Raw genomic sequence first — 23,049 nt, forward strand, 5'->3', positions numbered from 1 at the left:
CCCGTATGGGGTGCTTGCCAGGGAATTTCAAGAGGCAGCCAGGCTAGTCCCTGTGATCTTTACTGGACTTTCTGACACTTGGCTCATCCTCAACAAAGACTGTGCTAGTGGACTTCTTAGAAGCCAGTTAGTACCTAGGGGTTGGGAAACTGGTCCCTAGTCCAAGAACAGATGTCTTCAGGCATTGCCTGGGCTGCTATGGGATATGGGGGCAGCAGCGTTGGAATCTCTATGTAGATGAGAATACACAAACTAAACTCTAAGGAGACTGCTTCATTACTTGGCCTCCTTCTCATCTGTGAAGTTACCACTCACAGAATTAGTTGTTCTCTGACAAATTCCACAAAGTTCACAGTTGCCATGGCATTTTAAACTATTCTCTACAAAGCTGGGGAGATGGCTCAATTAGGAAGGTGGTCGTTTTGCATGAGGACCTGAAACCTATTCCTGGGGCCTATGTCAGAAAGCCCAGGGTAGGGGCAGGGGCGAGTTTGTAACCCCAGCACCAGGATCCTTGAGGGTCCAGGGCCAGCCAGTCCAGCCTACTTGACGAGCTCCCTGTCTCCAAGAAGGTGGAGGGCACCCAAGGTCGTCTGTCCCGGGCGGGCCTCTCAGCGGCACATACGTGCGCGCACACGCACAACTGTGATACGCGCACGAGTACAGAGCAGCAGGAGCCCGCGAGCTGCCCAAAGCCAGGCGTGTCCATCTTCCCGGGAGGGAGCGTGGCTGGAGAGCCCACGGCTCTGTTACTCAGTCTGGAAGCCTGCAGAGCTCGCACGGGGACGCCGGCCCCGGCCTCCCTGGGAACCCACCGTCCCGCCGTCCACCACTCCGTCCGAGCGGTGCCCCACAGGTGCCGAGCGCTCGGGCGCAGGCTCGCGCGTGGGCTCCGTCCCGCGGCGCCCCAGGCGGGCGCGGGAGGAGGTCCTTCCCGGCGGCGCTTCCGAGGCCCGCAGCCTCCGCGCTGACTCAGCCCCAGCGGGCGGCCAGGGCGGACCCTCCTCGGGTCTTTTCCCCACCGCCTTTCCGCCGGAGGCACCGGGAGGTGAAGGAAGACAGCGCAGAGGAGGGCAGCGGGGCGGGGCGGGGCGGAGGGGCGGAGCCCGCGCCTGGGGCGGGACATATGAGAGGAGCCAAGGCCGGAGCCAGGCTGCGTGGGCGGGGCCTGATGGTGGGGCGGGCATGTGGGAGGAGCCTACAGCGGACTGAGGCTGTGTAGGCGGGGAGGGGCTTGTGGGAGGAGCCTAGGCAGGACCGAAGCTTGTGGGCGGTGCCAGCTGGTGGGGCGGAACTGTAGGAGGAGCCTAGGGTTGGAGGAGGCTGTGTGGGCGGGGCCTGCTGGTAGGGCGAGGCCTGTTGGAGGAGCCAAGGGCGGGTGTGGGCAGGACCCGTTGAGCCTAGGGAAAGATGTTCACCTGTGGGCGTGGCCTGCAGGTAGGGCGGGGACTTGTGGAGAAGCCTATGTAGGGCGGGGCCTGCACGTGAGGCGGGGTCTAGGGGAGAAGCGTGGGGGGGTTGAGTTGTGGGCGGGGCCAGAGGATGGGGCGTGGTCTGGAGGAGGGGCCTAGTGAGGGGCGTGGCCTGTGGGAGGAGCTAGGGCGGGACAAGGTTTTGTGGGCGGGGAACTGAAGAAGGGGCGGGGTTGGTGGGAGTGGCTTGGGGCGGAACGGGCCTTGTGGGCGTGGCTGCTGGTGGGGCGGGGCTGTGGGAGGTCTTAGAGAGGATGGCGCTGGACGTGATGGCTTGGGAGGAGCATGGGAGGCCAGCGGGGCCTGGATGGGCGGAGCCGGGGACACAGCTGGGCTCCTCGTGGAAAGAGCGCGGGAAAGGAGCACGAAGGGAGGAGGGAGGGACAGCCGTGCGGGCGGGGCGTGGGTCTGGGTCCTCGTGGGTGGTGCTGCGGCTTGGGACCGGTCGGCTGGGGCGAGGCAGGGGAGGTGGTGCCCGGCTCCAGTCCCCGCCCCGGGGCCCGCGGCCACCTGCGCCCCGCCCTGCCGGCCGCGCCCGAGCCCGGGAAGCTCCGAGCCTCAAGTCTGGTTCCGCGTGGACCGCGGCCTGACTCGGGGATGCAGCGGCGCTGAGCTTGCCGCCCGGCGACTGCGGAGCGGGTCTACCGAGCGTCCTCCGGGTGGCCCGCCGGCCCGCTGCCCGGCGACATGACCAGCCCCGCGAGTGCGCACAGCCAGGAAATCGATTGCCTGAGCCCCGAGGCTCAGAGGCTGGTAAGCGGAAGACGCCGTGCGCGGTCCCCGGCCGCTCCTCCGGGTCAAGGGCAGCCGCACCTTCCGCGGGGCCGGCGTGGGCTGCCGGGCTCGGCCGCGCTCCTGTCTCTCGGCGGCCTGAGGGCGCGCTGGAGAACGCTGCAGGTCGCCCGCCCTGCCCGCGATCCGAGGCGGCGAGGAGCCTCCCTCCGCTCTGGAGCTGGTCTTTCTAGCGGCCGTCCCGCTGGCCGCCGGGGCCTGAGCTCCGGGACCCGCGCGTGGGGTAGTTTCACAGAGAGCTAGCTGCTGTTTTAAAGAGAAGCACCTCGAGCTGGGTGCCTGGGCTGGAGTGGTTTTGAGCTCTTGACCTTAGCCCACCTCCCTCAAGGAGCTCAGATCTCAAATCTCCTTTGGTGGTTGTCCAGAGGTCTCCCGGTCTGGACAGGAACCTCCCTCAGTTAACTGTTACCCTGATCAACTTGTGGGATAAGCCCAGTTTGCCTTTAAAATTGGGCAAGGGCTTGCTGGTGAAGGCTTGTAACTGCATATTCGCACCTAGGTTGTGGTATTTTAGGGGGTGGAGGCTGAGACAAGGTCTGACTGTGTAGCCCAGGCTGGCCTGAACTCGGGAGCCTTCTGTCTCAGACTCCCCAGTGCTGGGATTACAGACCTATGCCCCCCTCCCCATACACGCGTTGGTGCTGGGGTTGTTTGTGAATGGGAGTATTTAAATGTAAGTTTATGTACTTTGGTAAAGAAAAGGAATAGTTTATGGGGGTAGATGGAGGAGGAGCCCAAGAATTCCACTTTACCAGGGTTTTGTGTGTGTGTGTGTGTGTGTGTGTGTGTGTGTGTGTGTGTGAACTTAATAAAAATGCGAGTCCAAAATAGTCACTCCACCCATAGGAATTAATCCTTCTGTACTGGGTGTTGATAGAAGAGTCTATTGACTGGGTGAGCTGACTAGGAAATGCTAGGGAGGTGTTCAGATAACTTCCTAATGGCAGACTTAGAAATTTAAGCTCCTTGCTCGTTTTTCTCTGTCTTTTAATGATTGTTGTAATGTGTTTCTTCTTTGGCCTCACTTAAAGTTCCAGCAGTAAGGCACACATGTGGAGCTGGTCCCTAACCTTCAGGGACTAAGGAACCTGTGTGGAAGACTCTAGAACCCCCTTCAGGGGACAGTTTTGAGAGCTGGGTGGAGGGAGAGCTCCTGCGTTCAAAGCAGTGGCCCAGACACACCATAGAAGGAAAGAATGAGGAGGAAGACTGCCCACAGCCAACTCTAGAGCACAAGAACCCAGTGCTTGAGTCCCTGGCAAACAGCAAGAGTGAACACTGAGGGCAGGACATAGGGAAGTCAGGGACAGGCCTGAGAGGGAAATGTGGACATCACACACTTGGAGCCCCAGGACGCTGCTTACCGGTCCCCTTACTCAACACTTAGAAAGCCTCCCAGAACCGGGACAAAATGTGTGAGGCTGGAAGGGGAGCCTTCCTAGTGCTCTCAGTAGGTCAAGGCCCACCATCTCACCCACAGTTCTAGAATCCAGGAAGCACAGGGAACTGAATGTGTGTGTGTGTGTGTGTGTGTGTGTGTGTGTCTGTCTGTCTGTCTGTCTGTCCGTCCGTCCGTCGATGTAAAATTATGACAGTTCATTTGCCAGTGAGCCCTGCCCTGACCCAAGGGGGAGGCTCTTTTAGTCTTTCTGCCTCATAATGTGAATATTCATGTTTCTTCATGTGTTTGGTTAAGGACTGCTGCTGTAACTCTTCACAGCATGTATGTTGCCTGCATAACCCTTCTGAAATCCAAAATGCTGTTCTGAAACATAGTTTTGCCCCCAACTTTTCTTGTAGGAAATTATGAATCGTCAGAAGTGTTTTAAAAAGTAAATAGTAGTAAAATCATTGTCAAAGAACAGAAGTAAAATGTCGTCCCTGTTTATAAGGTTAATGGTGTGGTTGGAAAGGAAGTTGCGGGTGTGTGGCAATGGCGGCTGTGTTAGAAGGGGGGCTGCTGGCTGCCCTGGACCCTGGGTTGTGTATAAAGTAGTAAGTCGCTGAGACAGACTTGCACCAGTTTTATTGTTACATTGTGTCCCTGGCTACTAATTACCTGGGACTCCAGTAGAGAAGGGCTGGCTGAGCAGATGAGGGGACCCAGCAGGCAGGTGGGAGCAGACAGAATGACCTTCTCCATGTGAACAAAGAAGTTGAGGTGGGTCACACCTGTAAGACAGTATAACCTAGCACCAGGGAGGTTGAAGCAGGAAGATCCAGGGTTTGAGGTTAGTGCGGGCTACAAAGCTAGACCTTGTCTGAAAAAAGCAAAGGCTGGGGTTGTAGCTCATAGAATGCTTGCCTAGCCCTGGGTTCATTCCCCTGCACCACAAGAAAAGAGAAAGGGGTGTGGGAAGCAAGTTGGAGCAGTAGTGCTAAGCTGGGCTGTTGGTGCAAAGTCTGGCCCAGCTCTGGAACACACGGCTTGGAGAGTGTAGACACCTGCTCTCTTGACTTAATGACGTCAGTGTTTGGGCAGGTGTCACCTCTGTTCTCTGTGGATGAGTACTAGCTAACCTACCTGTGTCCAGGTCTGCAGGGCGCACACACTGGAGTTTACAATGTGTTATTTCCCCAAGCAGTTAAGATGGAAAACGTGAATTCTTTTCTATTTATAAAAACTCTGAGATGTTTGATTATAAAATGTTGGTACTGGTATATCTAAACTAATATGAACTTAAAGTTCAATATATTTACTTGGTTGTTTAGGTTGACCTATCAAATCTTAGTATTGGGGATCGAACCCAGGGCTTCTCCCCCGCTACGCAAGAGCTCTAATTACAGTGCTAGATCCCCAGCCTCAGCTCTTCAGCTTCATTGGTTTGGGTTGCTGTGCAAGGAGAGCCTTGTATGGTTGATATTAAGAGCACAAGTGGTCCATAGACATCTCTTACTTTTCTTTCTTTTTTTTTAAATTTATTTATTTATTTATTTGAGAGCAACAGACACAGAGAGAAAGACAGATAGAGGGAGAAAGAGAGAATGGGCGCACCAGGGCTTCCAGCCTCTGCAAACGAACTCCAGATGCGTGCGCCCCCTTGTGCATCTGGCTAACGTGGGACCTGGGGAACCAAGCCTTGAACCGGGGTCCTTAGGCTTCATAGGCAAGCGCTTAACCACTAAGCCATCTCCCCAGCCCACTTTTCTTTACTGATAACATACGTTGATGCTGTGTACTGTTTTGACATTTTGGGTCTCATAGCTGCTGCTGAAGGTAGATCTGAGTAGACTGAAAAACTTAGGCTTGAGGCTTCCCCCACTTTGTGGTTGAGAAGGCTGCATAGTGGACAGCAGCACCCCTGTCTCCCACCTCAGGCTCGGCTCCCATCTCTGCTGGCTTCATCCAAGCCCAGAGACAATGGCCAGCGTCATTCTTTACCAGAAAGCCGTGATCTACAGGCCAGAGCTCAAGCTGCAGAGGGCAGGAGCCTTGCAAAACGCCGTGGTGATGGTCACAAAGTAAGACTCAGGTTGCTTGCAGTATTGAGTAAAGTTGAAGACTAAATTTCCCTTTTTCTTTGAGTTTCTGTTCAGCTTGGACTAGTGTCACATAGCAGAAGCATATAAACCTGAGGTTTCAGCTGTCACCCCACCTACCTCGGTGCAGGAAATGGGGTATTTATAGTGGCCGGGCTGTTCCTCAGCACAGATGATTGGAGTTTAACCTGAGGAGAGGGCGGTCCTCTCACCCAGTCCAGGCAGAATTGAGACACTGTGTTGAGGATCCCTGTTTGCTCCTGAAAAGGCCTTGTTGAGGAGGAATTTCTTATCCCTGAAGAATCAGAGCGTGTGACTCAACCCAGGGATTGTTTATGACTGGTCACTCATGCCAGTGTTTTCCCAAACACTACCCCATTTCAAAGATTAACCTTGGAGCCCAGAGGTCACCCTGGGGATGGGAAAGGAAGAAAGGACGGGTTTTTATTACCTTACTGCTTTTACTGGAAGCCACCCCGCTTGAGTTTGTTTTTTGTTTTTTTTTTTCCAGGTAGGGTCTTACTCTAGCTCAGGCTGAGCTGGAATTCACTACATACTCTCTCTCAGGTTGGCCTCAAACTCAACGGCAGTCCTCCTACCTCTGCCTCCCAAGTGCTGGGATTAAAGGCATGTGCCACTACACCCGGCTTTTTTTTTTTTTTTCCAAGAAGCTCACTTTCATGACATAATAACTTTCTAACTTTCTTACTAGAATTTTGACTATTTAGAATAACTAGATAAAGTTAGCCTCTTTCTCCAAAATTGAACCAACCCTTATTTTGAGTACATCTAAGAATTAGTAATTCAGAATAGTTAAGTGCCGGCCAACCACAGTCACATCCCCTGCTCCTGCTCCCAGACCAAACTCCAAAACAACCAACACCATCCAAGACACCACCACCACAACAGGCTCAGCCAGCTGTACCAGTGTCCCTCTGAGACCACCCTTCACTCTCGAGAGAGAGGGTCCCAGCCAGCTGCACCAGTGAGAGGCCACCCTTCACTCTCAAGAGAGAGGGTCCCAGCCAGCTGTACCAGTGTCCCTCTGAGACCACCCTTCACTCTCGAGAGAGAGGGTCCCAGCCAGCTGCACCAGTGAGAGGCCACCCTTCACTCTCGAGAGAGAGGGTCCCAGCTAGCTGCACCAGTGTGGCTGTGAGACCACCCTTCACTCTGGGGAGAGAGAATAGGTCTCAAGTGGCTTCTCTTTGTAACGTGAAAGCTTGAAACCGGTTTTCCTAGAATCTTAAGTATGACTGCCTGTTTTCTACTACAGAAGTAATACCCTGAGGTACTGCGAGGAGGATTTACTACGTGTCTTTTCTGTGTTTGTGTGATAGAGATTTTCAATTCAGCAGTTTCTTTTATTTTATTTTCAAGGTAGGTTCTCACTGTGTAGTCCAGGCTGACTTTGAATTTGTGTTTCTCCCGTCTCAGCTTCCTTTGTGCTAAGATTACAGGCATGTGTCCCCCAGGCCTGACCACATGCATCTTCTTTGTTATGGTAGCAGGGAGAGGTCTCATTTCCTAGAGGAAGAGGAGTAAGGAGTGGGCTTCAGGTGAGGGTGGGAGGCCCACCTTCCTCCCTGGAAACATCTCACTGCTGAACTCAGGATGAACTATACCTACCCTACCCGGCTTGGTTGGCAGCTGTCGTGGAAGACACTGAGTAATGGAAGCAGCCGTACTTAAGCGGGTCCCTGCTCAGTCAGCCTGGTGAGCCACGGCCCCATGGGAGGCGCAGACAGTTTTGCTATCTCTCTTTTAGACATAAAGAGGAAACTGGGGCTTGGAAAGGTTGGGAGGCTTGCCAGGCCCCACAGCTGGCAGGTGGTTGAACACTTTAGACCCAGGCCTGCAGACTAGAGACTGGCACTGACATTGGCACCACTGTATACAGCGTTAGCTTCAGGCCAACCTGGCAGGGAACAGAGGCAACACGCTGCTGCTACTGTCTCTACCTTGTCAGCTCCTCTGGCAGCTCTGGGTTCTGTCCCCCCCTCCCCCTTCAGTGTACAGGGCAGGAGGATTTCTTTTGCCTTGTAGGATGGCGCAAGTCCTTGTTCCTGAATAATTATGAGGAGTCTTGTGAGAAGGGGTTACAGGCAAGTGCCTTCACACCCTGCCTTTTAGTCTCATCTGTATCTGGTAGTTGTCACACAGATCTCACAAGAGAATATGGAGTGACCAGCTGGGCATGCAACTCGGTTGGTAGAGTACTAGCCTAGAATGCATGAGGCCCCAGGTCATCCCTAACCACATAAACTGAGAGTGGTGTGACGGGTCTGTCATCCTAGCATTTAAGGAAGAGGAAGTAGAAGTCAAGGTCATTCTCAGCTACATAGGGAGTTTGAGGCCAGCCTGTGGCAGAAACTTCCATCTCAGGAAAGAGAGAGTGAGCAACAATTTATTTTTGTGGAAAATAAAGAAGAGCCGCAAAACTTGGTGTTTTGCTATTTTTCCTGTTATATTGTCATTTTGTTACTTGTGACTTTATTTTGTCGTGCTGGTAGTTGAACTCGGAGCCTTAGCACATGTCACCCTGAACTGCAGCCCAGCCTGATTACTTATGCCAGCATTCCCGTGGCTCTCAGCCAGGTGAATAGTTCATCAAGTAGAAATGATGGCTTTTGTAACTGTTTTCAGGAGTGTCGACGGAATACAGGAAGAATTGTCGTGAGCTTTCCGGTGTCCGGGCCTGGAAACCCTGGCACTGCAACAGTTTCTATTATTCTGAGAAGGGAAAGTTCCAACAATTGGCAAAACCTTAACATTGGGTTTCCTGGGAGGATCTGAAGTGAAAGAGAGGTGAATTGAGTAGAACCCAGATGCACTTGCTGGAGAAAACCCCTTGTCAGAGAGTAAGCCCCCAGGGGAGGTGACGGCCCCTCACCTGTCAGCCCCATGTTAGCCATCACTCGTGTTGCCAGCATGTTGAGGCTGTTGAAGGAACAGAAAGATTACTCATCTCAGAAAAAAAATTAATTGCTCAAGTAGAAATTCATTTGCCCAGAAGATAATGTGCAGTGTTTTTTTTCATTCATGTGTATTTGTGTGTGGGGGTGGGTATGTGCACACATGCGTGTTTGAGCATAGGTACGTGCATGCATGGCCATGGAGCATGCGTGTAGGTCAGAGGACAGCTCTCAGGTCGGTCCTCCCTGTCCACCTCAGGTGAGGCAGGGCTTTCTGCTGCGTATTCTCCTCTGCTGTTCTTTGCTTCCAGGAAATTCCCCTGTGTCTGCCTCCAGCCTTGCTGTCAGTGTGCTGGGATTATAGAAACCCACCATGGCTTCTCACTTTTTGCATAGGTCAGGGATGGAACACAGGTACTTCAACTTGAGTGGCAAGCCCTTTATTCACCGAGCCATCTCCCTAGACCCCCTGCAGTATTTTCCTTCCTTGGCAGTAGTGCGGGCAGACACTGTGTCCAAGGTGTGCTAGGAGGGTTGAATAGGTCAAGATATTGACTGTAGGCCGGACAAGGTTACACCATCATATTCCTGACTCACACATTTTTATTTATGTTTTTTTTTTTTGAGATAGGGGTCTCATATAATCCAGGCTGGCCTTGCACTCACTTTGTACCCCTGAGGATGACCTTGAATTCCTTGACCCCCCTGCTTCCGCCTCCCAAGTGCTGGGATTACAAACTGGAGCTGCCATGCCTGACTGTTTCCTATGTTTGCATGCAGAAGATACTTTAAAGATGTTTATTATTCTCTAGTTAGTTCCCTCTCCACCCTGTGGTGTTGGGGAAGACCCCAGAGCAGTGTTACTATGCAGGGCAAACTCATGAGTTTCCAGTAGCAAGTCAGGAAAGAGATGTCTGTGGACAACGGCACTGTACAAGTAATTCACCTTTGGTATTAAGAGGCAAAATTTCAGGGAATAAGGAAGCTCTTGGAGATCACATAGAGGTTGAATTTTAGAGAAGGAAGCTATAAGGGAGTAAGAAACCTAGATCTCACCCCTTCTGTAATGGAGGCTGATGTTTGAAATGAAGGAACTAACCCAAGAATTTATAACTAGTATATCCCCTTACCACTCGTTCATCCACATACTTCCTTGAGACAGGATCTCTTCCCTCAACTGGAGCTGCTGTGTTTTTAGGTTGGTTCTGAGAGTTGAACTTGGTGGTTTCCTGCCCTCATGCTTATTTAAACAGCAAGTGCTCTTAATCACTGAGTCATCTCCCCAGCCCGACCGCTGCTTTTTATTTTAGTTTTTTTTTTATAAAGCTTCATGTTAATTTTAGACTCTGTAATTCTTCTAAGATGATTTCTGGAGTTTTAAGGTAATTATAAAAATGAAGTTGAGCTTTTAGCCTTTACGTTTCCTGCCTCCAGTCTTGGAGCACACTGGGGAACTTGGGGCCCGTTTACCATACAGCCTGAGCTCCAAGTCCTGCAGGGTACAGAGAGGGGTGTGCGTGCTCTGCTTAGAAGTGTTGAAGGTGGGTCTGCACTGTCAGACCCTCAGCACCTTTGCTGTAATTAGTTGCTTAGCATCTTTGTTGCTAACCTGAATGAGATTCACAGGAGTTCAAATCAACCAGCACACATAATTTTAAGTCAATGTCAGATTGTAATGTAGCATCGAGAAGTCAAGGTAGTTGTAGTACTGTAGTGTTAACGCCGGTGGAGACACGCCTGTCTCCAGGTATACAAATGGTGGTGGTCAAATGCTCACACAAACCTTTGCCTGGCTGCGACCCCAGGCCACACCTGATGTCACTGTCTGTGATCTGATGCTCTGTGCTGGCTACTCTTCCCTCTCGTTTTTGCACTGTCTTTTGTTTTTGAGACAGGATCTCGTGCATCCCAGGCTGGCCTGGAACTCACTGTGTAACTAAAAATGACCTTGAACTCCTGATTCTCGTGACTCAGCCTCCCAAATGCTGGGATTTCAGACGTGCCGTACCGTGTCTGGCTTCCCCTTGCATGCTGGCTGCATCTGTAGGGCAGCAACGTAGTGTGAACTGTGTGATGCGTATTTTCAGTCTGCACAAGTCCGAGTCACTCTGGATGCACAGCAGTTGTCCAGCCTGCCTGAGCAGCCAGTGGGAAGCTCTTCCCAGCTCAGGCCTGTCAGAAGGCAGGATGACTGGCAGACCTGACTCTACTACAAGTGCTATGAATCCCTAGGATTGCCAGTGTCCTCTGAGAGTGGGCCTCCCACCACTGATTGTAGCTACCCCACGGCATCCCTCAGTCACACTCGTACCCATGAAGAGCAGGCACTCTTGTTCCCGGGACCTCCTGGGGACAGCTGTATGAGGGTTTTGGAAAGATGAGCTCCTGAATGAAATGTGGCAGCTGAGGGACTTGGGCAGTGGGTTCAGGAGCAAAGGCTGGCCGCGTCTGCCCTTTCCTGTTCCCCCCACCCATCCACTTGGCTGCATTCTATATCCGACTGTTTTTAGAGTTTACTGCCTATGAGAGGTGTGGGGGTTTCCGTAGAAACAAAAGTTGATAGCTGTTGCTACTTCCTGTAGCCAAGGCAACTCAGGAAAGGCATTCTGTCGTTTGGCAACCTCCGCCCTGGGCTGGAAACCACCATGTGATGTCAGTCATGTTAATGTGCGTGTCTGTGTATGTGCATGCATGTGTTCACGTTGGTGCACACACATGCATGCCATGATTGCCAAGCTACCACCCCAGGATTTTCTTTTCCTTTTAGGGGCTGGTTACACTGGGACTGAGACCCCCGCCACTTGTTGGCACAGGCAGTTCCTTCTTGCCCCTTGATGCTCCAGAAGCACATATTCCTGTTGCAGTCACACGAGAGTGAGCTTTTAAGTACATCTTTCACACGTTTCATAACGGCTGTAGGTTATACTTACATTCATGAGGCCTGATGAAAATGCTGCTGGGTTTCTCAATTCCTGGCTAAAACCTGAAGACTCCAGAGTGCCTGTAGTTAACATGAAAGCTATCAGTAGAGTGCTTCATAAATTCTGTATTGCCTCTCTCTGAGCAGCCATGTGGCATCTGAGGCGGAGCAGGTGGCAGAGTTGCTGGTGCTCCTTGTCTCTGTATCTGTGACCCAGCCTTTTCTCCACCTGCCCTCACGGTGTTCCTGAAGGGAACAGGCTCCAGGAGCTTCATGTTGCCAGCCCCTCCAGGGTGCACTGCAGCCACTGGATTGCACATCAGTCATGTGCAGTGAGCCACCCCAGGGCTTCTTCCTTAGCCTGGTGGAGGAAGTGAAGTAAGACCAAGCCCAGCTCAGTGCCATTTCTCAAGAACTTCCAAGAGCTCTACATGCCTTCAGCCTCTCTGTGGACCCCTGGAGCCCTGACATCAGTACTGTGGGATGAGAGGGTCTGGGATGTACATTTTCTCACTAGGTGCAAGTCCCAGGAAAGCTTCTTGGCCCAGGACATGCATGGACAGAGCCAGGACTCCTAAGGGTAGCTTCTAGCCTTTGAGAAAGTGAGGGGTGGGCCTCTTCTGACCTGGGTCCTCTGTGCACATGTATGTCATGTATCTGTCGAGACATGGAGAGGGGGCTGTAGGGAGAAGCCTCAAGAATAATTTGTGAGTTGTCAGGGCCCCTACAACTCACTGGAGATGGGATTCGGGGCTTAGGGCTGATCCTAGCCTCACTTACATTCTCATATTGCTCATAAAAGCTTAGTGAAATGTCAGGGTTGGGTGGAGGGAAGCCTTGTGTGGCCGGGCATAGGGGGAGGCCAGGCCTGTGGAGGGCTCCACTAGTCTGTTTTCTTGGCTCAGGGCTTTCTCCAGCACACCCTGGTGAGGAACTGCCTCAACCACAGGGCCTGCACTCCTGGGCCTGTGGGCAGCCCATGTTGATAGATGCCTGGCTCATGGGCCCTTGGCCTCTGGCACTCTGAGCAGCTGTGCCGGGATGGGGAGGGCAGAGACTGAAGCACAGGCGAGGATCACACTGTTTGCCTCTCTCCCTTTGTGTCATGTTCTGTAGGATCCACCTCTGTCCTGGCCTCTATTTACAACTTTGCCCAGTGCAGGGACCCATCACGAAGGTGACTCCCCTGTTATCTGTGGTCAGGACACTGACTTCCCAAACAGCCCCCTGAAGCCTTTGCTAGCCTGGCCCTCGAGAATGTCACGTGTTGGGCTATAGAGCCCACAGCAGAAGGCATTTCACCGGAAGACCCCCAAGCTTCTGGAGTCTGGCATGTGCTCCCCTGTGTCACAGACTGCCATCCTCTTCCCCAGGGTGGGTGTGCCCTTGGATTTATGTCTCACCCAGGATGGGTGTGCCCTTGGAGTTGTGTCTCAGGTGGGTGTGTCTTTGGATTAGAGCATGGTCTGTGGGATGTGAAGGAGAAATCTGGAGTCAAGGATCAGCCTTGTGGCATTTTCAAATGAGGCAGCTTTGGTGACTCATGGGACTTCTCCTTCCAGCCATCTCCACCCCAATGAGGGCTGTAAAAGTCTGAAGTATGTCACATATCCCCAGATGAATGACAGAGTTCCCGTCCCTTGCCCGAGCAGCATCCTGTTGGCCTGTGAAGCCCACTTTACTGGGCCTCCCTAGAGAGCCACCCCTGGCTTAAAGAGCCCCATGTCTCCACCACTCAGCTTCAATACTTAGCTACACCCTTGTGTCACTAAACAGCCCAGGTTCCCTTCAGATGAATCAGAGCTCATGACACTTGATGGTTGGATACTTCAGAATGTGCCTCGGCAAAGATGTTATTGGTATTGGCCAGTTAGCAGCCTCCAGGGTCCAGGACTTCAACCTTTCTGTAGCCCATCACATGGCATGGGGCGTTGGGTAGCACAGAAGGCTTCCTCAAGGGGAGGGGTGGGCAGAGATGGGGTGGCGCACATCCCCAGAGCATGCCAGGAAGCTGCTGAAATCAGAGCTGTTGCCTGCCTCTGCCCTGGGGCCTCAGAGTGTGGTTGCTGCTCCAGTTCAGCCCTTCGAGGGTCTGAGATTGGTGGGAGCTGAGGAATGACAGAATGAGCGGGCCCAAGGCTGTGTGGAATGTGTGTGTCTTCTGTTTATTTCGTAGTTCATACTTCACAGCCTGAGCCTATAGGCCTGTCCACTTTCTCTGTGTCCTTTCAGCCTCTTTTGGTCCTTGTCATCCCCCACCAGGCTGGGAGCCTGGAGGAGCTTTCTGGGCCACGTGACTTGCCCATTCTGGTCACTCCTACCCCCACCCCCCAGTTGGACTGTCTTCACTTTGCTCTTCTGGGTTTGGAGTAGATTTGAGGAGTGGTTTGAGTGTAAAAGGTCCCCCTGGCATCCTCAGGTGTTTGTGATCAAGCCTCAAACTTAGTCCCAAGGAGACTTTTCCTCAGCTCCTGGGAGGGGCCAGCTTCTTTCCAAGGGTAGTCCCCATTACACCTTCCTTATACTTACAGTGTCACTCCTCCTGCTATCTGTATTTTGGGGGACTGGGGACCCAAACTATACCTTGAAAATCCACCTTCAGCTATCCTGGACAGGCTCCTGTGAGCTAGTGTGAACCCTGCTGGTAATGGCCAGGAAGTTGTCCCTGGTCCCCTGTAGGCTAAGTCCAGAAAGTGAAAAGACAGGCGCGGAAAGCTGAAAAGCAGACTGGCGCCGCTGGGAACTCAGGTGTGTGACGTCCTAGTTTACAAAAGCATCGCTGCAGGAAGGCTTCACCCTGCACCACTGGGGCGCTGGCCAGAGGCAGCCAAGCCCCGAGACTTGCCTGGACAGTGGCGCATGGAGGACAGGCATGGGTCGTACACTTTCCTAGAGGGAACGGACCTGTGCCTGCATGTCATATGATGGGTACGGCTGCCTTGTACTTGGGTTCATTTCATGGTTGGGTCACACCAGCTCTCCGGGTGACTTGGCAGGAGCCATGCTCTCGACCTTCATCCCGGGCTCTCTCTGCCATGTTGCTGCTCCTGGCATCATGTCTGTCGAGGACGAACTGCGGAGCTCTGTCGTGTCTTTCAGGCACCTCCAGCTGGTGTTGTGCATTGTGTGCATGAGCCGAGTTTGGCTCATGTAGACACACACGGGTCACACGTAGGGTGTGGACCATCATCCGCTTTGGGCTCTTGCTCTCACGTGTCTGCTCCGGAAACAAGAAGATTGTTACCACCTGTACTGTGAGGTGTGTCTCCCCATTCTCGTGCGAACTGTAAGAGTGACCATTGTGGAAAGGTGGGCTTTGCATGGAGCTGAAGTTGTGTTGAATTACAAACTGATCCCAAACTCTGTCAGGCTGTGGTAACATGGTCGACCTGCTTAGAGTTCGCTTGTGTCCTCTCATAGTTTATTCAATAAGGTGTCACCCATGTGACTCGTTTACCAACCCAAGCCCAGGGCCCTCTACAGGGCTGCTGGTTTCTGTCCTTTAGTGCCACTACCCTAAGGACAGGGCACTGTTTGGCTAACGTATGATCTGAGGGGAGCGTCCCCGTAGCAGGGGCCTTGTCGTCCAACCGTTTCCTTCATCCAGAGCCCTTTCCTGTTCTGTTCCTCCCACCCATGCTGGTCTGCTGAGGTTGCTCATGTTGTCTCTGTCTGGGTAGCCTTGAGTAAAATAAGCCTCTCGCCCTCCATCTTTGGGATCTCTTTCCAGACCCCAGGCAGCCCTTGAAGGTGTTTAACTGTTGTGGAGCCTTCAGAATCTTTCTGCAGTACCAGAGTTCTGATGCAGTTGTGTGCCGGCCAGTGCTCCAGCCCCAGCCTCAGTTGTGGTTTTTGATGCCCTTTGACTGAAAAGACATAGGCACCACATGGACTAATCCTGCTATGGAATAAATTCCTTGGGATTTGGGAAACAGCTCCTGTGTGACAGTGGTCAGCTGTAGTTAGTATTCAACTTACATTAGAGTTTAGGAGAAGATCAGGGGCTGGTGTGGTGCTGTACTTCTGTAGTCACGGAAGGGGAGTGCTGAGGCAGGAGGATGGAGAGCTTGAGGCCAGCCTCAGCTATAGAGCAAGGTCCTGTCTTTAGAACAAACAAATGAATAAGAATGAAGGACGGAGGAAGGAAGAAGGGAAGGAGGAAGGCTGGCATGGTGGTTATCCCTGGCACCTCAGCCTTGGGAGGCTAAGGCACAAAGGACACAAGTGCCAGGCCAGCCAAGGGCTATATAGACCCATCTCAATGATCATTAAATAACAAACAAGAAAACAGAAAGGAAAAGGTTATCATGTAATGGTTGGGGGTGAGAGGCATCTCGTGCTGTCTGAAGCAGGGGAGGGGTATGAAATCAAGCGCTATTGCTGCTGACTATCTAGGAAGCCTCTATTAAGATGAACCATGAGGGCTAGAGAGGTGGCTTAGTGGTTAAGGCACTTGCCTACAAAGGTAAAGGTCCCAGGTTCACTTCCCAGGAAACCACATAAGCCAGATGCACAAGAGGGTGCATGTGTCTGGAGTTCATTCGCACTGGCTAGAGGCCCTGGCATGCCCATTCTCTCTCTTGTTCTACCTACCAATTTCTCTTGCTTTCTCTCAAATAAATAAAGAAAAATAAAATATTTTAAAAAGTTAAACAGGGCTGGGTAAATGGCTTAGCAGTTAAGACACATTTGCCTGCGAAGCCTAAGGATCCCAGTACGATACTCCAGGACCCACATAAGCCAGATGCCCAAGAGGCCACATGCATCTGGAGTTTGTTTGCAGTGGCTGGAGGCCCTGGCACACCCATGCTCTCTTTCTCTCTGCCTCTTCCTCTCTCTCAAATAAATAAATTAATTAAATATTTTTAAAAATAAGAGAAGAATCAAACTTCTGCTTTCTTTCTCTTTAAAAAAGAGTAGCAAGATGAACAATGAAATGACACTATGAAAACTATCATCGAGCCGTGGGTGGAAGGATTACAGGTGTACACCGAGAGAACTTGCCTGCAGAGAAGGCAGGATTTGTCAGACACCAGCGAACAGGAATGCTGGAACGCTGCCTTCCGCCTCCCAGGCTGCTGGGTTGCATGAGAATTGAATAAGAGGAGACTTGCGAGGCGGGCGACAGTGTGGAAATGCCAGCTCTGACCTCTTAGTTGGCCATGTCAGGGTTCCCCCATGAAGCATGGCAGAGCCAGAGCTGCCACAGGCTGAAAGATTGTTAGAGACACACAGCTTTAAATTTTTTATTTCATGTTGGTGGGGGGGGGGGGGTTGGAGAGGACTCCGAAGATTCTTCTGCATCTGCAGGGACTGGGATTACAGATGTGCGTTGCCACGCCCAGCTGCTTCATGTGGGATCTTGAGATTTGAACTTTCAGGCTCAGGCCCACACGTGTGCATGGGAAACACACAACCTCTGAGCCATCTCTACAGCTGGAGAGGCAGCATTTTTAGTGTAAGGACTAACAGCCAGAGCCCTCCCCAGAACACAGCCTCCCCAGAAGCCAGCATCGTGCTCTGAGAAGACTGGACAGGAGTCCCAGGGTCTGGCAGGCTCTGGGGACCTGAAGGAGCCACTGGTGCTGACTCTGGCCTGTTCTGAGGAGTTGTTGGCACAGCATATACGAAATGCTTAGAACAGGACCCACCTGTGACTAGTGAGGGCTCCTCATGGTGCCGCTGCCCTCAGTGGCTGTCCTCAGACCTCCAGTAGATGCCTGAGTCTGTAGAAAAGACAACTAGCTGGGTCTGCACTTTTTTTCCTTGTACAAATACACCTGTGACTAAACTTTATATCTAAGTCAGGCACAGTGAGACGTTAGCAAGTATCACTGTAGACCTTGGCATCCTTAGCACATGATCAGTCTTCTTTAAGTCAAGAACTTTCACCTCTTCATTAACAGGAAGTACTTTTCCAGCTTCTCTTTGGCATATTGAAACCTTGTGTTTTGGGACTGTTGCTCAGCAGAGTAAGGCTGACTTGAACACAGGCTTTGGCTACTCGGTGACCAGCAGGCAGGTAGTGCACGGGGCCCAGACACTGCAAGCACAGAGTGATTCACATTCCCATCAGGATGGAACAGGGCAGTGTGAGATCACACTATGAGAATATTGCACAATTTAAATGTATGAATTGTTTATTTCCGGAATTTTCCGTGGAATGTTTTTGGACCTTAATGAACCACAACTAACTGAAATTGTAGAAAGAGGATAAGGGGAATCTCTGAGCTACTATTACTGCCATGCCTGGTGCCCCTGTGATTCAGTGCTGCCTGTCATTAAGCTCTAAACAAGGTTTTCTTCCTTCCGGCAGGCAGCAGCATTACCATGTACCCGCAAGGTGCCTGGTCCGTTCTCTCACAAGACCTCCCTGTCTGTCTCATTTCAGGCGGAGGCTCGGCTTGCAGCAAAGCGTGCAGCCCGCGCTGAGGCTCGCGAGATCCGGATGAAGGAGCTGGAGCGGCAGCAGAAGGAGGTGAGGATGCCGTAGCTCGGGGTTTGGGGCTGGGTCTTTTCCAGGGCTCTCACTTTTAGGACCCTGCAGATGTAGAGCACCGCGCCTGTCCCCTGCCGGTTGCTCTGGTTGGAATGTATTCTAGAGTGTGGCTGTCGTTAAGGCCAGGCTAAGGGTGCACATAGCACAGACGCCAGGCATGCCTGGCCAGATGCTGGACCTGCGGGCGCCTTGGAGGACCTCATAGGCCACTGGCTCAGAGAGACCCTCCCAGGCAGCTTGTGTGTAAAGAGCAGAAGGGAGCTAGCTCCCAGCTTCTGACTGCTGGACTGGGGTCTGGATCTTTTGAGAATAGGAAAGGACACCTTTTTTTTTTTTTTTTTTTTTTTTTTTTTTTGGTTTTTCTAGGTAGGGTCTTACTCTAGTTCAGGCTGTCCTGGAATTCACTGTAGCCTGAGGGTGGCCTCGAACTCATGGTGATCCTCTTACTTCTGTGTCCCCTGTGCTGAGATTAAAGGCATGTACCACCCTGCCCAGCTGCATGTTTTTGTTTAACTGACCAACTTGTTTCACTTAATTTTTTTCCCTTGAGGTCTTTATGTGTTGAGTAGTGAGCAATACAGATACCAGAGTGGATATGACAGATAAAGTAGCCACAAGAGAAGCTGCCCCCTGGCAGCAAGGCTGGGAACATGCTTCCATACTTCACCGGGTAGTTTGCTGCTGATTCCCAAATCCTTGATCCACAAGTCCTGGGCCACTCGTTCTGCTGACACCCAGCATATGAGCTCGAAGTGTTCTTAGGTGGTGAAGATTTTCTGTGACCTCGAAGACAATGACAATGAACCCTTCAGGAAGCATCGGCTCTTGCTGCAGCTCCGGCGCCCCGGCCTGCTCAAGAGTGAACAGGCTAGATTGGACTGGGCAGTAATGGCTGCTAGGGCTGGTCCTGTCACACAGTTCTGGTTGAGCTGATGGACATCAGCTGGTGTGCATCACTTGTGAGATTTCCATGGGAGCTTTGATTTATGGTTTTCTCTTCAGACCACTACAGACTCTTGCCTTCTCAGCAGTGACCAAGTCTGTCATATGCCCTGGGGAATTTGCCACCAGAAGGAAATGTGCCAGCAGAGGAGTGAGGTTATTTGGGGAAGGAAACTTCCAGATGGTGTGAGTGGTCATAGAGTGCCAGGAACCCAAGGCCAAGTGGTCAGGCAGAGTGACACCAGAGCTCCCTGGGAGTCCCCACAGTAAGGGGACCCCTGAGATGGGGCTCCTTAGAGAGAGCAGGTTGCAGGTTTCGGCCCTGTGACCGTAGAGAGTGACCCACAGCCAGTGGCACAGGAGTCATCTGTGTGCTAAGCCGAGCCTCTGGGTCTCACAGGCAGGAAGCTGAGCTACACCGGAGAGTGGCTTGCTGTGTCTGCCCTCGTCACATCATCACAAATGCAGACACGACTGTCAAGCGCTTCTAGTTTTCATGTTTTTTTTAAATTTTTTATTTATTTATTTGAGAGTGACAGACACAGAGAGAAAGACAGATAGAGGGAGAGAGAGAGAATGGGCATGCCAGGGCTTCCAGCCTCTGCAAACGAACTCCAGACATGTGCGCCCCCTTGTGCATCTGGCTAACGTGGGACTTGGGGAACCGATCCTGGAACCAGAGTCCTTAGGCTTCACAGGCAAGTGCTTAACTGCTAAGCCATCTCTCCAGCCCATTTTTTTGGTTTTTCAAGGTAGGGTCTCGCTCAAGCCCAGGCTGACCCAGAATTCACCATGTAGTCTCAGAGTAGCCTCAAATTCACAATGATCCTCCTGCCTCTGCCTCCTGAGTGCTGGGATTAAAGGCATGTGCCACCACGCCCAACTTATCTTTATGTTACTTATGTCTAGAATTTACTACTGTAATGATTTGTGCTTTATTTCTTAATTATCCTTAAGAAGCACAGGGTTAGTAATGGTTTCCCAGCATTGGCCTCCTTTCCAACTATATTCATAATTTTAAAATTAGAAAATAAGTACTCTTGAATTTTTGGTGTTATTTGGGCCTGATAATTAAAGTGTGACTTTATAGGTCCATGACTTAACTGAAGCACCACCCTACCCCAGTGTCTTAGCCAATGCTGAAGTGTGTCTCATGGAGACCAAAACCTGACTGATATCCATCAGGATTATCCAACAGGATTGGGTGTTGAAGGTCTTTCCAGAACATTCTTGGGAAACACTTCTGAGAGAAATCCCTGGACCAGTGAGTGGGGAAGGAAAAGACCCTGTTGCTTTGTTGGCATTGCCACACACCTCCGAGACAGTGTCACCCAGGCCCTGGGAACCATCCCAGTCCCAAGCACCTCTACTCACTCAGACTCCAGCATACGTAGTGGGTGCTTTATTCTGAATTGGTTTTTAATTGTATTTTTTTAATGACTGAGTCCCAGTTGCCCTCCCCAGCCTCCTGGAGCCAGTCTCCTGAGGAAAGTTTCTCTTTATTCAAGAGACACATGCAGGCCCACTGTGTGTTCAGCACTGCTAGGCCCTCTGTCCTGCTTTGGGAACCACAGGCCCATGTGACAGGGAGGCAGGTAATTCTGGGGTGGAGGCCTCCATTTCTTAGGGTGCATACTACTTGCAGCAGGCAGCTGCCATCAACCCATGAGAGCTGCCCCAGTGTTGTTACCTGCAGCTCAGCTCCAGGCTTAACCACTTGTATCTATCTGGTTTCCCCTGTTCTCCCACGACTCTCCCACGCGTCACAAAGGAATGATAAGAATTCCCCCAGAGTGTTTTGTTGCTCTGCTGGTGTTAGGCCAGGTGGCTGGACTTCATGTTCCCGTGAGTGCCTGGTGGCCAATGGCTGTCAGTCTCTGCGCCTCCGTTGTTAGCCAGGATGTGGTGAGCCTGCAGGTGTGTTCCACACTGTGCTCAGGCCCACGTTAGTAATCATGGCACCACGAGTGACTTTCACTGAGAATACAGATGTAACATGCTGCGAATCAAGGTGGAAGTGATTATATAGGACGTGCATACGCATGTGTCTTCTAGATTAATCATTTAGCTAAAATACTCATGCTTGGGTATAGGCAGAGTTGATTTACATACATGCCTGGTGATGTAAGCAGCTTGTTACAGAATGCTTGGGTGAGAACTCTTGATCTCAGCTGTGATGTGCTGGTATCCACAGCAAAGGAGAAGTAGGATGAATGCGTTCTCGCCATTCTCAGAGAAGGACATTGTGGTAGTTACCTTCTCATTGCTGGAGGAAAATACTTGGTAAACAGCAGCTGATGAGACAAAAGGTTTTATTTTGGCATACAGTCGCAAGGGAAGCTTCGTGATGGGAGGGGAAAGAATGGCATGAGCAGAGGCTAGACATCACCTCTGCCACAGCAGTGGAAAGTAGCAGCAGAGGAGTGAGTTGATTTCTGGCAAGGGGGAGCTGACTGTGACACCCCTAATCCCAACCCCAATAACATTCCTCCTCCCAAGGCTTCACCTCCTGAATTGCCACCAGCTTGGAACCAAGCATTCAGAAAACATAAGTTTATGGAGGACGTCTGATTCACACTACCACAGACCCTGTGCCTTGAAAAACAAGCACCTTTTCCGTGCTGGATTCGAGGCATAGTCCGTCAGAAATAGGCTGACACTTGTCAGAAAGACCTGTGTAGAAAGCAGAGGCAGTAGCCATCCCTCTGGCTGTCCTTGATCTGTCCATCCAGGAGGTGCACAAGCATGTGTGTGCACAAGCATCGGTGTACACATCTGCAGAGAAAATGGAGAGCAGCTCATGGGCTGAGCTTGTAGCCTAGCAGTGATGGCCTCTGCAGGCTGCTGTGGCATCTCCCTGTCCTGCTATTATTAGAACCAGTGAGCGTAGTTTGAGCTTTAGCCATTGGAGAGCCTGGGGCACTGGCATTTGAAGTTGTTGATTAAGGGAAATGAATACGCTTTGGAAGCCCAGTGTTTGGCCAGCAGAGCTGGTACTTTAGTGTAAACGTTGAGAAATGTGATCCTGGCTTCCTCCTGCAGACAACACTGCTGAGCAATGCAAGCTTGCCTGGAGAAGAAGGTCAGGTCTGCTGAGTCCCCAGAGGGCCCCAAGGCCTCCTGGAGAAGCCAAGGAGGGCAGCAAGCTGGTGGCCAGGCCTAGGATCCCCCAGGAAAGCTTGCAGAGTGAAGAGAGGAAGGATGGTCAAGACAGTTGTGTTGGGGTGCTGGTCTGTCACTAAGCCTCGGGACACTGAGCTTTGTGACCCAGGTTGCTCCAGCATGTACTAGTCCTGTTAACAGCAGAGGTTGAGATCAACTACCACTCAACCTGAGCTGGCTTTTCAGGCTGGTCGAAAGGGTCTGAACTCCTCTTTAGTGGACATAGGCGAGAATAATACACAGACATTCTTTGAGCTATCCAAGATCTCAAACTTCACTGGAGAGCTTAAGTCAATGAAAGAAAAAGGTGGGGTGAGGGGGCTGGGTGTGTGGTGGTGCATGCCTTTAATCCCAACAGTCAGAAGGCAGAGGTAGAAGGATCACCATGAGTTTGAGGTCAGCCTGGGACTACAGAGTGAGATCCAGGTCATCCTGGGTTAGAGTGAGACCTTACCTAAAATGGAAAGAAAAAGAAGTGGGGGAGGGGAAATCGGGGTATTTCTCTTAATGCAGCTGACTTGATTAACATTTTGGTTGGAGGACCTTTTTATTATTATTATAATTTGTGTTCTGCCATAAGATATTTAAAGCACCAAATCTCTAATCCTAAATCGTAGGAATGTCCTGAACAAAGCATGACACATTTCACTGAATGAAGGAACACAAGTGAGTAGGTGTCTGTCTCTCTTCCTTAGCAGTTACTGTGACATAGGAGGAATCTCTGAGAAAAAAAAAAAAAAAAACCAATATATCAATGTATGAGAATAACCACCTTTACTTATTTTTTAAATTTTATTTATTTATTGATTTGAGAGAAAGAGAGAATGTGTGTATATGGGCTTACCAGGACGTCTAGCCAATGTAGAT

At 51.4% G+C, this 23,049-nt stretch overlaps 1 protein-coding gene across 14 annotated transcripts in view; it reads left to right on the top strand.

Annotated features, from left to right (window-relative positions):
* Nucleotides 1–23,049, top strand: part of Lrrfip1 (LRR binding FLII interacting protein 1) — a 137,353-nt gene that overhangs the window by 55,495 nt on the left and 58,809 nt on the right. For 10 of the 14 annotated variants that reach the window (XM_045146935.1, XM_045146937.1, XM_045146938.1 and 7 more), the window contains exon 2: nt 17,971–18,057. In XM_045146935.1, the coding sequence (XP_045002870.1) occupies nt 17,971–18,057 (87 nt within the window). Of the gene's footprint in view, nt 1–2,061; nt 2,226–17,970; nt 18,058–23,049 lie in introns of those variants that run through there. The other 4 variants (XM_004662277.2, XM_045146930.1, XM_045146927.1 and 1 more) reach the window with 3 other exon arrangements.

The sequence above is a fragment of the Jaculus jaculus genome, chromosome 4, assembly GCF_020740685.1.
Source record: "Jaculus jaculus isolate mJacJac1 chromosome 4, mJacJac1.mat.Y.cur, whole genome shotgun sequence".
NCBI lineage: Eukaryota > Metazoa > Chordata > Mammalia > Rodentia > Dipodidae > Jaculus > Jaculus jaculus.